This window comes from Lagenorhynchus albirostris, chromosome X, assembly GCF_949774975.1.
Source record: "Lagenorhynchus albirostris chromosome X, mLagAlb1.1, whole genome shotgun sequence".
NCBI classification, from domain to species: domain Eukaryota; kingdom Metazoa; phylum Chordata; class Mammalia; order Artiodactyla; family Delphinidae; genus Lagenorhynchus; species Lagenorhynchus albirostris.
This window is the reverse complement of record NC_083116.1, coordinates 16,650,360-16,665,469: the sequence shown is the minus strand read 5'-3', so window position 1 is coordinate 16,665,469 and position 15,110 is coordinate 16,650,360. Positions and strand designations below refer to the sequence as shown.

At 44.2% G+C, this 15,110-nt stretch overlaps 1 protein-coding gene across 2 annotated transcripts in view; it reads right to left on the bottom strand.

The window, feature by feature from the left end:
- Positions 1 to 14,409, bottom strand: part of GPC3 (glypican 3) — a 444,307-nt gene extending 429,898 nt beyond the window's left edge. Inside the window, exon 1 of one of the 2 annotated variants that reach the window (XM_060137185.1) lies at positions 13,998 to 14,409. In XM_060137185.1, coding sequence (XP_059993168.1) covers positions 13,998 to 14,235 — 238 coding nt within the window. In that variant the 5' untranslated portion in view covers positions 14,236 to 14,409. The remainder of the gene's footprint in view (positions 1 to 13,997) is intronic. The other variant, XM_060137186.1, reaches the window with a different exon arrangement.
- Between the last annotated feature and the right edge of the window lie 701 nt (positions 14,410 to 15,110).

The following is a 15,110-nucleotide window of genomic DNA, read 5'->3' as shown; positions in this document are numbered from 1 at the left end:
CAACCATCTGTGAGTCCACACAAAAACTGAGCTGGGGCCCGGGCAGTGCGGAGGTGGGGGGATGGAGGGGCTAAAGTATCTTTAAGCACATTTTGTCTAACTTATCTTGTTAAATATTTATACATAACTGCATAACCTAACAACCTTGGCCAAGCTTGGAAGAGATAATAGATACAGGACAAACCAAAGATCCCCAAAGTGTAAACACAAAGAAAAAAATACCAAGGAATACTCCAACTGGAATACACTCTCTAACCTGTAGTCAAATTTGAAACTAGGACACTAAAATCCTACAAATGAAACAATGTCCTGAAACGTGATAATTTCATCAGGGAAAAGCAGGCTACAATTTGGTTAGCCTACAAGGTAGGTGTCAGTTCTACCCCACAGTAGCAGTCTTTCAAAGGGGCTCCCTTATCTTTAGAAAAAGGAAAGGCATTCAGTGTAAGAAAAGAGATTTCTAAGAACAGAGATGCAATTTGCATTCATTGAGAATTATGACAAAGTGAGAGAGAATGTAAGCTACATTGCAAGGATCTGAGGTATTCAAGTCAGATATATTTAGCCTTGTCCTATCTGTACAAAAAGCCTTTTAAATACTCAGAGTTCTTAGAAAGTGGAATGTAAATGCATCAGTGCATATTTTAGACCTCTTCATTTCCAGACTAAGGAATTGAATTTCACAATATCCCAAGAGAAGTAACCAGGTACCCAAATATGTGGGCAGAAATGCAAAGCCTGTTTTCTCTCCAGGATCACTGAGGGCAAGCGGATGTGGAGAAGGCAGAGGAAAATGGGGGAAGAGAGGGGAGAAAAGGAAATCAGGACCTATAGGAAAAGGAAACACAACTTAAAATAGAGAGGAAAATATAAAACATTCCACTCATCTATTTTTTTAAGAGAACGAGAAACACAAAAGCATTCAATAAATATAACAAACCATAAAACACCTTCTGTTCTAAACTATAACCGCTTGAGAGAGTGTGAGGGTGGAAAAGAGGAAGGCGAAAAGGGAAGACGGGGAGCAGGCCAACAGATGATGAAGGGGGGACCCACTCTTCCCCTTACCGTGGGCATCAGAGTAACTTGGGCTACACTTCTTATCACCACTCTATGAAATGTTGATGAGCTTTTGGGGAATTCTCCCAAAATTGTTAGTTGGTAAAACATCTCATGGCCACTAGGACCTAACTTGAAAATAAAACTGGATATTGTTGAGGGGTGGGGGAAGACTACAAATGACTGAATAAATGTTGGTTCCAATATCACCTTCGGGCTTTGCGAATGAGGCAACCTTACTCTCTCAAAGAACAAAAAGGCAATCTGACAGCTTTTGAAGGCCAAAAGAACCTTCAGGCAATGTTATTAAATTGACCCACAGTACTGAAGTTTCAAAGGCAAGAAATGACTTGGGTTTTCGAAATTAACACTTGTATAAAACCTTCAGAATTCCATGGGGGGGAATAAACCTTTATTTCAGAAATAGACTTTGAAGTTTGAAGACAAAGCAGAAAATCTGTTTCTGAAAACAGAAGGGACTATTTGAAACACTCAGCACAGTTCTCCCATGGCTCTCTGAAACTCCTCGGGAGCTCCACTCTGACTTCTGGGGGTGGCCAGAGAAGACACACCTCAGAATGCCAGTAAAAGAGGATGTGGGAAACCAATAGTTCCCTAGGGTAAGAGCAAAATGATCTCAATTCGTATGTGCCTCTGGCCACATTAAATTAAGCCAAGGCCTAGACTAGAGGTTCTATCCATCTAGGGGAGCAAAGACTGTTTTTCAAACTGTCACGAAGTTATTAGCAAATGAGCAAAGATCCCGTAGGCTCTCTCTAGCCCACCCATTCTCACTTTCTTATGCTCCTTCCTTCTCTCCCTCTCCCTCTCCCCCCAACACTCTGAATCTCTCTCTCTCCTTCCCCCTCCTCCCATCCTCCCTTCCTCCCCACCTCCACCCATCCCCATCAATGAATAAACAGCTGAGGCACAGCACAAACTTGAGAAATCAAAAGAACAATGATCTATTACAAGCAAGACCCTCTCTTAAGTGTGCAAGGTTCTTACCCACAAGGGGTTTACATTTGCCTACAAATCACCTGGGGAATGCTGTTAAAAAATACAAATTCGGATTCAGTAGGTCTGGGATGGCATCTGAGATTCTGCTTTTTTTTTTTTTTTTTTTTGGTGCCGAAACCCCGGATTGAACCAAGATTCTGCATTTCTTATCAGCTCCCAGATGCTGCTGATGCTGCTGGTACATGGGCCACACTTTAACGAGCAAGGCTCTAGTCAGAAGAGAAAAGTACATAAATAATTACAAGAGCAAAGGAGAACCAAGGCCATGGGAGAAGTTCACTGATAGCAGGGTTCAAAGGGAGAAAGGATCACATCTAGTCATGGGGAAACATGAAGTGATTCACGAAGAAGATGACATTGTACTGACACCTTGAAAAGTGGGTAAGACGGCAGCAGGCACTGATGAGAGGAAGACAGTCAGGTGGTCTGTAAGCAGAGGCTGGGAGACAGACAACTACAGGGTCCTTTCAGCAATGAGCGCCAGCCTGTTATGCTTAAATAGAGGGCACACATGTCAACAGGATAAGAGTGAGAGGCATGATGGAGGGAGACTCGCAGGACTTGGCCATTTAATTTGGATGTGAGATGTGTAAAAAGAAAAGTCAAAGATGATTTCAAGGTTTCAAGTTGGGTCCCAAGCAGAGATGCTATCACCAGAAATACAGAATGTTGGAGAGAGGCCGGTTTGTGCAGATAGGAAAAGAAAATGATGGACTAATTTTTTACTGTGTTGAAAGTGAAGCGCTGGCAGGACTTCTGGATGGAGATATCTAGCAGGAAACCGGGAAATACTGAACTGGACAGCAAGGAAGAGGTCAGGTTGGGAAGAGATGGAGGAGTCATTCAAGCAGCGAAGATAATGAAGTCATGGGAATGGCTGTGGGAATGAACAAAGAGAGAACAGAAAGGGCAAAGGACAAACGCCACTGGAACACTTGCATCTAATAAAGGGTGGGAGGAAGAGCGTAAACAAGCAAAGAAAGAATCAGTTTTACAAGTAGGAGGGGAACCCAGTGTGTACAATATCCCAAAAGTCAAAGGAGTGTGGGAATTTAAGTCAAAGACTTTATATCCGGACCATATTCCTTCCCCTCGTAATCCAATGTGTACACTGGAAAGAGCATGAGCTATGGAGTGAGACAAATCTGGATGTATAATAAATCCTGGCTCCACCACTTACACAACCTTTGGGAAAGTAAACCTTTCTGGGCCTCAATTTCTTCATCTGTAAAACGGACATGACATCACCTACCTTTCAGCTTTGCTGTGTAGATTACATGAGAGATTAAATATAAAACAACTGACACACAGTAGGCACTCAGTAAATTGTAGTTTTCATGCTCTTCACTTGTGGCCCTTCCAAACTATTCCATCAACCTAAAAGTAGCCTCAAAAAATCTACCTAAGAACAAGGAGTTTCAAGCTTATGTTGAATGAAAATAGATACCCTGATGAAGGTAAACTCATGAACAGGGAAATTAAAGAAACCATTATGCCAGAGAAACAGAAAATTATACAATCCTCTCCCCCAACCAACCAAAAAAAAAATATCACATCCCCATAGACACTTAAGTAAAGATCAGCCCAATTACACAAGTATTCCTAGTATTTGCTTGGAACCACATGTTTCAAAGGCTAGCCAGCATGGCCCAGTCTGAAATGGAATAGAGACCAGAGCTCCAAAGCTACACAGTATTACAGCATTCTTTCTCCAAAGGGGGAGAGCCAGAGGGGCCTACATGTTGGAACCAAGCCGATCTGTGGAACTCAGAACCTGCAGACACTTTATGAGTGGCTGCATTGTTTGCACATAAGATATATAAAAACAAGGCTTTCCAGACATAAATGTAATGTATGATTGTGAAAGACCACCCACTGCTAAGAGTAACAACGACTTTCAAACAGTTTAAATGACACACATAATTATTAATTATTGCTATCAAAAATAATAGAAATCTGATCCGTTGATTCTAATGTATTTTTCTACACAGAAGTATGTGTGGGGTGTGTGTGTGTGTGTGTGTGTGTGTGTGTGTGTGTGTGTGTGTGTGTGTGTTGGAGTACATTATCTTATTTGCAAAGTCTTGGACTATGACAACATATACTCATACTTTTAATCAAAAGAGTTCTTAAAGTCTTTGGCAGTTTTTAAAAAAACTCACCAGATGTTGGCAAAACACATTTTAAGACATGTCACATGCAAAAGCCTGGAAAATATCATCCACACCCATGACTTCCAACTTGAGCCTATATGTCGATGAGTCCCAACTATGCTTCTCCTGAACTCCAGAAGAGTATATACACTCTTTCCCAGTGATCTCATCTATCCCCAGTTTTCAATTACCATCTACATGCTGACAATGTCCAAATATGTTATCTCCAGCCCTGACTGCTCTCTCTTCTATTATCCAACACACAACCTCAACTACCTACCAGACATTTCTGCCTCAATGATCAAAGGACCCCTCAAACTCAACCTGTTCAAAATCAAACTCATTATTTCACCCCTCAAAAATATGTTCCTCCTGTGTTTCACTCATTTATTCAACAAATATTTACTGAGCACCTATTATCTGCTGTAGCCTCACCACCCCGCAAAACTAGAAGTTCTAGACTCTCCCTTCTGTCCTCATAACCAGTCACCAAGTCATGTCTACTCTACTTCCTCTATTCTCTCAACTTTACCTTTTATTGTCCTAGTTACTGCCCTGGCTTTTCACGTGCATTATTAAAACTCCCTGCCACCACTCACTCCCCACTTATCCTCCATCCTAAATAGCGTTTCCTCTTCTTAAAATGTTTTCACGGCTCCTCATCAGCCTTGGATACAGTCTAACAACTCCTCAGCATCTCCTACCTACTTTTCTTTTTCATCTTTCCTCTACTTTCCCCACATCTGTACTCCAAACAAGCCAAACTAGTCCAATACAACAAATATGTCATTTTGTCTCTTAAATCTGTACCTTTGCACATACCGTACAGGACAGCCCACTTAAGGCAACTAGGCACCCTCTTCCATAGCTCAGCAGCACCCAGATCCCCACTGGGCACCCAGCTCATCATGCTGCCTTGACATCCATGGTTTTCCTTACTGGGTCCCTCCCTAAGCAATGGTTTATCTTATTCATCAGCTCAGTACCTGGCATAGAATCAGTGCTCAATAAATGTTGGTTGAAGTAAAGAATGAATGGAAAACTTTTAAATATTTATGCAGAGATAGCATATAAAGTTCATTATTAGTAGGTTCATTTTCTGACAATTTCCATCTGTTTTCCAAAACAGTTAAATGTGGTTCCCCAATAAAATCACTCCATGAAACCTAACTTGAAGTGCCTCTTGGGTCACAGTCTCATTTCTATGGAGCTCAACACGCAATCTAGCCAGTGCTGGAAGTAGTTCTCCAAAATGAACCAAATTCACAGTATGGGTTAACCATCACCACTTCAACAAGGATCACGCCTCTGTACTTAGGGAAATGATGGAACTTTATAAATGAGCAGTAGCTCTATGATATCAGTGGCAATTAGCTCTGCAACAATTTGGGGCCAATCCAATTGAAAATGGTTTACTCAGGCTCTGAAAAGCTGTACCCTCCAGTTCTTCCCAGTGTAGGTTAGGCTTATTCTCTAGATTATTAAGGGGGTACAGTTGTAGGGGTATTTTATATGTGTGTATGTACGAGTATACAAATATGTGTGTGTGTGTGTGTGTGTGTGTGGAACCAAGCAGATCTGTGGCACTCAGAACCTGCAGACACTTTGAGTGGTTGCATTGTTTGTACATAAGATATATAAAAGCAAAGCTTTCATGACACAAATGTAGGGTATGATTGTGAAAGACCACCCACTGCTAAGAGTAGCAATTCACAACTTTCAAACAGTTTAAATAACACATAATTACTAATTGTTGCTATCAAAATAATAGAAATATATATTCATACATATGTATAATCTATGAATATATATGTAAAACATATGCAAATACCACATTTAGATAAAGCTGCAGCTAAAATCTCTCTCTACTTGTCACTTCCTCCTCAAACTTTAGTTTTGAAAGAGGGGCAACAAGGCTCCCAGGGCCACAGAGAATAGAGAAATATGCTTCAACTTCACCACCCCCCTTCCTCAGTCTCTGCTGCAGATCAGTTTAGAAAATGATACATTCCGAGAATCAGTCATTCTCTAGGTATATGCCACCCTAGGACCTCATTTGACAGTGATCAAGTCCTCTAGAATATGTCTTTAGGTATTTATTCTTACAGTCATTCCAACCTTTAATAATAACTCTGTACAAGGCACTCTACTCACCACGCTAGAGGATACCATGACAATCAAACATGGCTCCTACATTCAATGGGCATAGGGTCTGTCAGAGGCTATGAATAAACTATGGACTTCAAAAAACATGGATACTAAGTAAGAAGTATAAATAAGGTAATTCTGGGAACCGAATGCCATTAGGGCATATCTCTGTATTATCTCTGCACACATGATAATTTCCACGTTCAAATGTTTTCCAATCCTTTCAGTCTGTTATGTGCCCGTTAACTTTCTGATATATACCAGAATGAGGGCTCTTAACCTGCTCCCTGTATCCATCACCCTAACTCTTCCTCTCTTCACCACGTTTCCCTCAGCTTCAATCATCCAGACCAAAATTTGACAAAGAGCAATGGAGAATCCCAGGATGCCAGAACACATACTGGAAGTATGTATTACGCAGAGTGTGGGAGAGAGGGAAGAGAACCATAATTAAGAAGGAAACTACGCAAATAGAATTCTAACATTATTTTTAAATGATCATCATTTCTTTCTCTTTTCCCCTCTTTCCTACTTGGGCCTGTATCTGAAAGAACTCCCGATGGGTCATCGCTGGCCAATTTTGAAAGTATGCCCTAATGCATACAGAAATTAAGAGGACTCTCAGGAGGCCCTTTAGACTACTCCAATAAAATTCCCATGGCTGAAACCCACTTTGGATTATGTCCTTTTCCATGTACATTTATGAAGTTTGATGTTATAGGTAAGAAACACCAAACACTGAGGGAAAACTTATATACATTTAGTGTATGCTTCTGTAACCAGTTGCATTATTTTCACACTAAATACCACAGATCTGTAAAGTGAAAATAAATATATGCATTTACGTATACGTAAATATATTTATTTTTAAACTACTTAAAATAACCTTGTAAACAAGTACAAGCTACTTACCTCTTGTAAGACTTGGCTAGTCTACTTTTTCCAGGGAGTTATAGTACAGCCAAATGAATTAAGTCAATGTCCTTTTCACTTACCCATAGACAACAAATGGATTTTTGACCTGAAAAAGTAGTTACTTTTTTAGAAACCTTAGTATATTGGTAAAAAGGAATCAACTACTTAAATATTGGTTTTACGGAAATTTTACGGTTACATTTATAATTCCATTCATTCATTTAGCCTACAAATATTTATGGGGTACCTATTATTTGTACTATGCACTATGCTAGACACTGACGATACAAAGATACATAAAATACAGCCCCTATAACCTTGAGGAGATCACAGTCTAGTAGGGAGATAGAGATAATCACAAACACATACCTTAAAGATACCATAATAAGGATTTCTAATTTTCCAGTAATAAACTTATATTCAAAAGGCAGAGTCAAAAGGCCAGTTAAAATTCTACTCTCAAAGTTTGCTGAATTTATAAGAAATAAATGCATGCTTCATTGTGGAAATTTTGAAAAATACAGAATATTCTCAAAATCATCACTTCTGAGAAATGTACATCTTTCAGGTGAATGGCTGGAATACAGTGTGTGGAAATTTCATTTATAATGGCTTTAACTTCTCTGTTCCTTTTTACTGCCACTTTCACTTGTATTTTATCTCTCTTCCTATCAATTATTTATCAATATAAGCCTATTAAGTATACTTCAAAGAGCTTAGTAGATTTACTAATCTAGCATATAAATACAATTTCAGCTACTAGGCATAATTAACTGTTCAGAACACTAGCAAAGCATTTGGGTCCTAACATTGACTCCTTTTTCCTCATGAGAAAAAATACAAACTCTCAAATAAGGCTTCATGTAGCTACACACATAGAGGCAAAAGTGAAAGTACCTTCCTTGTTAATCAATGCGGAGTCATTTTTGTTTAAAAATGGCAAACAAGTATTCCTAATAATTAGCACTTGGATAATTAATATTTAATTGGCCTAATTCGAAGAAGAGAACTAATACTTTACTTTGTATATTCAACAAGGTATTCAAGTGAGACTATAAGGTCCCAGTGAGCGTTTTCCCCTCACACACAGCATTTCAAAATGCACATTTTCTCTGCTGATATGCTCACCTTCGGGTTGCTGTGTGAATCGCAGTGTTCCTGTCATTACGTTTCAGAAGATAAATTCCCATTACTTTATGCTGTCTCTAAAGCCAGTCCGGGGCCCACGACTTGGACACTATTTTCTGATGCTCATTGCTTAATGGAGTGCTGGGGATCCTGTTTCAAGCCTGACAATTTGCTAAATATGGGCAGATGACTGGGGGATTTTTCTGCCCACACTTTCCATTAGACCCTAGATTACCAAAAACATCAAACCTGCTTAGAAGCTCAGCTAGGGCTGAAGAGATGCTGGCTCCTGGTATGGTCTCTAGAATTGAGCCTGTGCACAAATTCTGATCCCAGGTTACAGAAACCTGTGAGGTACATCAACAGGTCCATGCATGTGTCACAGCTCAACTCCCAAATGTGGTAATGTCAACATTAGTGAGAAAGGTCTAGCTGACATTAAATCAAAGAGAGTTTGATTTAAGAGATGTCTTACAATTTATGTGCTATAATTGGTGATCTTTAACGATACTAGGGCAGTCATAACAATGTTGCTAATTTCAATTTGTTCTCTGGGTACTCAACATTCATAAACACTGCCTGATGGTAAGAGTCGCCAGCTAACTGAGGTAAGCCCGAACCAGTCTCCGGTCAAAATATATGCAGCTTGAAAAGTTTGTCCACATACCCCAATAATGTCTCATAAAAATCTGGACTTAGACTTTTCAAATAAGTAAGATGAGATCTAGCTTAAGAAAGTATTTGAGAGTTTCATAGAAGAATACATAACAATCTAGAAATTCTATTATCAATTATTTACTAAATGCTCTACGGTACTCTTAGCATTGTGCTCAACACTGCATCAAATACAGTGCTTTCCCTTTAAGGAGCTTATAATCTAAAACATACAAATAACCATATGCAGAAAAAAAGCGAGAGATCAGAGTAAAAGGAAGCATTCACAAAAATGTACAAATTCAGCATGCCAGAACTTTTCAGTTGAGCAATATGATCCCCAGTGAAATTCTTTCCAAATGATGTATCGTGTGCACAAGTTATAAGTGATTATCTTCAATTTTCTTAGAAATGAGTAATAAGATACCTCTTAAGAACCATGCTTTTGTATATGCATCAAACACTACAGTTGGCGTGGTCCTATTGATAACTGCCATTTAAGGAGAACATATTTTCTGCCTTGTCTCACATCAGACAAATCCAGACCTCTTTTCTCCCAGGTTGGTAATAAGCTGCCTTTTTCTAGGCTACAGTGAACAGCAAACATTGCAACTCCAAAGATGGAAGCAGCAGAATGCTCAAAAATATTGCATCAAAATATTGGATACAACCTACCAGCCCATAAGAAAAAAAAAAACACATTGCAAAACTGACACCATCTGTGTCATCTAGCATCCATCAAAATCCTCTTATGCTTCTATTTCCTAATGCTTACAAACAGAATTTGCTCCAAGAATTAAGAAAACTTTTTAAGATGGCGGCCCTATTAAGCGACCTCTCCCTATCTCCCACTTCATCTCGTCAGTTCTTTTCCCTTGCCCAGGCTGGCTATTGTGACCATTTCAGCCAATTTCCTGGAGGTATTTTCTAGCCCTTTTCACCCTATTTAATCCCACAAGTTTCCTGAGAAGCCTGTTTACTTGTATGCTCCCCCACTAGACTGTGAGCGCCTTGACAAAAGGGACTATGTCTTACTCCTCTCGGCACCCCCAAAACCTAACACAGAGCCTGCCAAGCAGCAGGCAGTCTGAGACTCCTTTCAGGCCAAGGCGCTCCACCGACCATCAGCCGTCTCCTCAATCGGATCGATGCTTCCCTCTGAGAACATCCCGTTACCGATCACCAGGATTAGCGTAATAAATATATTCAGACCACATTTGAGAGAGTTCTCTAAACTATTCCAAGTTAGCACATGGTGATACAACTTTTTCAAAGTTTGAACAAATCACCTGCTCACTCAACTGTCCAGTGCAATCTCAGAGGAGAGAAACCCCTCCCACACCTCACTCTTCTCTCCTGACTTTAGGACCACTAACTGCTTCCAGTTAATTGGGGAACCACAGCTGGCAACCCGGAGGAGGTTACTAGTTCTCATACTCTAAAGCAATAACAACGAATACCAAACTCTCTTTTCGAGAACGTTGATTTTTATTTTGATGTTGTTTCATCTATTTGAGAAACTCCAAGTCAGTTTTGGCTTTTCAAGGCTGCCTTTTACCCATTCGGGCATTTGGCCTCCTGGATTGGTTCTTGCACTTTCCAAGGCCCTCTAAGGCAAGATTCCTCAGTCTTTGGGGAGTTGCAACACTACCACGGTTTGTTTGATTTTCTCATTCCCATCCGTCCCCTTCACCACCACCCCTACAAAAGTGGTGTATGGCATTCATAAAGTGAATTACACTTGATTTTTGTTTAGAGGAGTTTTTTTTCAGACTTCTGTAACATTCCCTTGAGACAACTGGAAACATCGTTGTCTGATTACTAGCTCACTTTCCTCGCCTAAAATTGTATCCATTCCTGATTGCGCCTGTGGGTAGGTTAAGCAAAACAAAATAAACATCTAGACTTATGAGCTCATTGGCTTTTTTCTGAATTTTTCTAAATTAAATAAGGGCAAAAGAGCTGCACTGAAAGTCAGTTATATGGATTTTTCTGCCAAATACTAACTCTGTGTGCCTGGTTTCCATCTGTGGTGCTTTCCAAGTTACAAATCCTTAGGAAAAAAAAGAGTGGGGTACGAAAAGATCTATGGATTTGGGGGGCATGCTATTTAGAGTTGCTATCCTGTGCCTTTGAACACTAAAAGACATGGGAACGTGAGATCGTAAGGCTTTAGATCAGCTTTGTGGAAGTCTAGTGTAGTCCTTCAGCACCAGTGATTTATTTTTTAGGCCTGCTGATTTCAAATGCCATTTAGTCTCATCCATATTAGCATAAGAAATGTACCTTATCCACTCTAACCCAATTCTGCTAATGGCCTAAGTTAACAGTCAATCCCATGCTCCCCCTAAGTGAGACAAGACATTCTTGAGGATTTCTCCTTACTGTGACCAAATCTCGTTTTATCTGGGACAAAGAAAGCTTTAATGCAGTTAATATAGTGGAGCAGAAGAAATGAACACGGCTTAAAATAGAGATGGGAAAGAAAAGTCAAGCGGTCATCACGATGGTTCATAACTATCAAATAATTTGCAGCTCTCTTTCAATTTCCAACCACTGAACGACAGCAGCAAATCACACATTTATTCACTTTGAAATTATGCACTTGCCATTGTATTTAGTCGGCCATTATCGTCTCTTCTCTGAAATACTGATGAGCTCTTTCCACACACGGACATTAGGATTTTTACCATGCTTTCCATATCTACAGTGACCATATTTGTCCAACTAAAATTCAGGACACGTGGTTTCATGCCAGGACAGAGTACTGGAAATCTGCACTGTCCCAGAGAATCCAGGCTATATGGTAGCTGTGTGGGTATCGCCATATTTGAAATTTGGCTTTGCTCCAGGGTGAGTCAGAACAGTGCCTGCCACGTAGAAGGTGCTCAACAGGGCATATGTTTGTTAAACAGAAGTGAAGTAGGGAATGTTGGGTTTATACGGTAAAGACCCTTGGAAAGGGATTTTTCCTATAGAGTTTGGGAAATACTTGAGGAAAATGAAAAATCTCCATTACGAGTCCCTGCTCTCTGTATGTAACATGGCCATCCTTAGGCCAGGAGTAAGGGTGCTTGGAAGGAGGGAGCCCAGGCCAAATCTCATACACACAGTGTGTGGGCCCTCCCAATACTTTTATACAGATGCTGCAAAGAGGCAGGCAGCCAGAGAGCTGGGGGAGGGCAAGGGAGGGTGAGCTCCTGCTTGAGCCTGTGTAGAGGGGGGTTGCTAAATGAGTATCTGTGCGTTCCCTCTGGTCTTTTTCCTCTTTTAAGCACAATCTTCACCCCTTGGCTTCAAACCCGCCCAGTGTGGCCCCCGCTCCAACCCTGGATCCATTCATCTTGTGGGGGGGCTCATCCTGTGAGGACAAATTTTTACATTACCAACAAAAGCATGTTCTCTGGCCTTACCAAGCTAATTACCAGGGCACTTCGAGGGGAGAGAGAGATTCGCCTGCTGTTGCAGCTCTGTGGAGCTGATTCATAGGTTGCCCCTTACGGCTCCTGCACACGCCCACGTGGTACGTTATTAACACTTAACAGAGGGAGAGGTAGTTCTACCCTTCCTTAGAGCGAAATCCTGCAAAGCAATATTTAACATATGCGCAAACGCATTTCAGTCACCAAAAAGGGTGAGCAATTACCTTTGCAACTAAACAGCAGGCTCGCTCGGCTCTTTTCATCCACCTAAAGAAAAGGCTGAGGGCGCGCTGGCTGCCTAGGTGACCTCCCGCTAGTGAACGCTCGCCGGCAGCGCCCACAGGGCGCGCATCGCATTCACAACTTGGCCCAACCATCAGGCCCGCCTCCCCGACTTGTTGAGAGCCACGAGCCAAGTTTTGGCGAGGGCTGCTCCCTGATCCCTCGGAAACGCGGGACGCGCGCCTCGCTGGATGCCTGGGTGGCGAAGAGACACCGGAGGCCACAAACGTCTTACGGTTTGTGAATACAGCCAGCCGTTTCTTAGAGCGCACCTCTGATAAATAAACCTGTTTGAAGCCGACTCTTCTTGCCTGCATTGCCAGTGTAGCAACTTGTCCTAATTGGATTCTAAGGCAGGCTTTTAGGACTCCAACCGTGGGACAGTCAATCACACAAGGCCATTAATATTCATCTGTTGACAGCGGCAGCGCTCAGGGAAGGCTAAAATATGCCCTTACAACACGACCTGATTGTGCAGAACAAAAGGCAAGCGTTCAGAAACTTTCCTCCACCTAAAATCATCTCCCCTTCAGGGTCCAGCCTGTCAAGAAGGCAGATGAGTTTGAGAAGGGGAGGAGTTAAATCATCTTTGGACTCCTGCTCCCCGGGCCAGCGGCCCGGTTTTGGAAACGATTTCGCCAGCCTAGAGAAGAGACGCTGTTTTGAAGGAAAAGCCTCAGTCCTCCTCATTTGGGGGACCCTCCTGCCTACTCAAAAGTTTCCCTCCGTGTGTCTTTACCTGCCACTGCGGATTCGGAGATCTGTCCTCAACTTTGCCTGCACTTGGGCCCGCGAGCCTCGGGAACCCAGGCTGCGGAAAGGAGGGCGTGAGGGCAGGTTGGGGAAAGAATGGCCGGAGCCGCGGTCCAGCTGAGGCTGAAATTCTGGCACGTACGTGCGAGCGAGGGTGGCAAATTCCAGAGGCACCAGCTAGGATGTGGGGCGCCAGTTCGCCGAGGCGGGGAGAACCAGCTCCAGCCTTCCTGCCCTCCCCCCAAAAATGGGCGCTCGCTAGAAAGGCCATGCTCGCGGTTCCTCCCAGTCGCACCTTCGCTGACAGCCCAGCAAGCTTGGGAGATGCGGACACGGCCCACATATACCCTTCTTCCCTTTCTCGGGAGACCTGGCCGGGCGGCCCGGGCACGGCGACCACTCCCAGGTGCCCGGCCGCTAGGCTCACGATCGCGGCCCCGTGGGACTAGCGCGCTCGGGTTACCTCCACCATGCGCCCCTTGGCTCACCGCCGGGCGCGGGGAACGCGCGAGGGACGACTCCTCACCTGGCACCGGGGTTTCAGGCACCCACTTGAGTCCGGGCTGCAGTCTCTGGAAGAAGGAGCGGACCTGGTGACAGGTGGCGTCCGGCGGCGGCGGCGGGGGCTGTGCCTGTCCCGGGCAGTCCAAGCTGAGCAGCATCGCCACCACCAAGCACGCGGTGCGCACGGGCCCTGCCATCCTGCTTCCCCGGGAGCGAGAAGAGAGCGGGAGAGTGGCAGCGGGGGCGAGAGCGGTCCCAGGACTCAGCAAGCCTGGCAGTGGCCCTAAGGAGCGGGAGACGTGCCGCTACCCAGCCGCTGCAAAAGTTTCCTCGCAGCTACCTGGGCGCTGGGCGAGGGCGGGAACGGCTCGGCGGCTCGGGGCGGGGCGGGGTTGACCGGGTTGGGGCGGGGCGAGGAGGGACCGGGTGGGGCGGGGCGAGGCGAACTGCGCGGCCGGGGGGCGGTGGCGGCCGCGCGGCGAGGCTGCGGGCGCGGGGCTGCGAGGACTGCTGGGGCACCGCGGCGCGGGGACCGGGCAGGAGCGGCGCGAGAGGAGGACGCGGAGCGCGTGCGGTGGCTCCTGGCCCCGCAGCCCAGCTGCCGGCTCGCCGCCGCTCTACACAGAGAGCTCTGGCATAACTACTGCAGAGGGGCTGCAGGCTCGGGCGCGCTGATTGGCTTCCCGGCAGCCGTCCCCTCTGACTGGCTCTGGGAGAAGTTCCCCAGCCTCACTCCTCCTTCCCGCCGCTCATTGGCCTACAGCCGAGAGGGCTTTTCCCTTTAGGATTTTTGCAACCTCTCCATCCTTCCTTGGGGGTGCGTGGGGGTCCCTGGCTTAGGTATCCCTCCTCCCAGCCCGGTCCAGCTCGTCTCTGGCCACAAGAGCCTCGCAAGAGGTCTTCCTCCTCCGCACAAAATCCACCTCCTCTTCCTGTTCTCTGAGGAGCTTCCCTCGAACCGTTTTCCCAACGCAGCTCTGGCCGGGTTCGGAAACCCACCCCACAAATAGTCCCATTCAGGGGCAGCTGGGGACCGCTGGCAGAGAGGGGCAGGAGGTTCACAGCCTGCCTC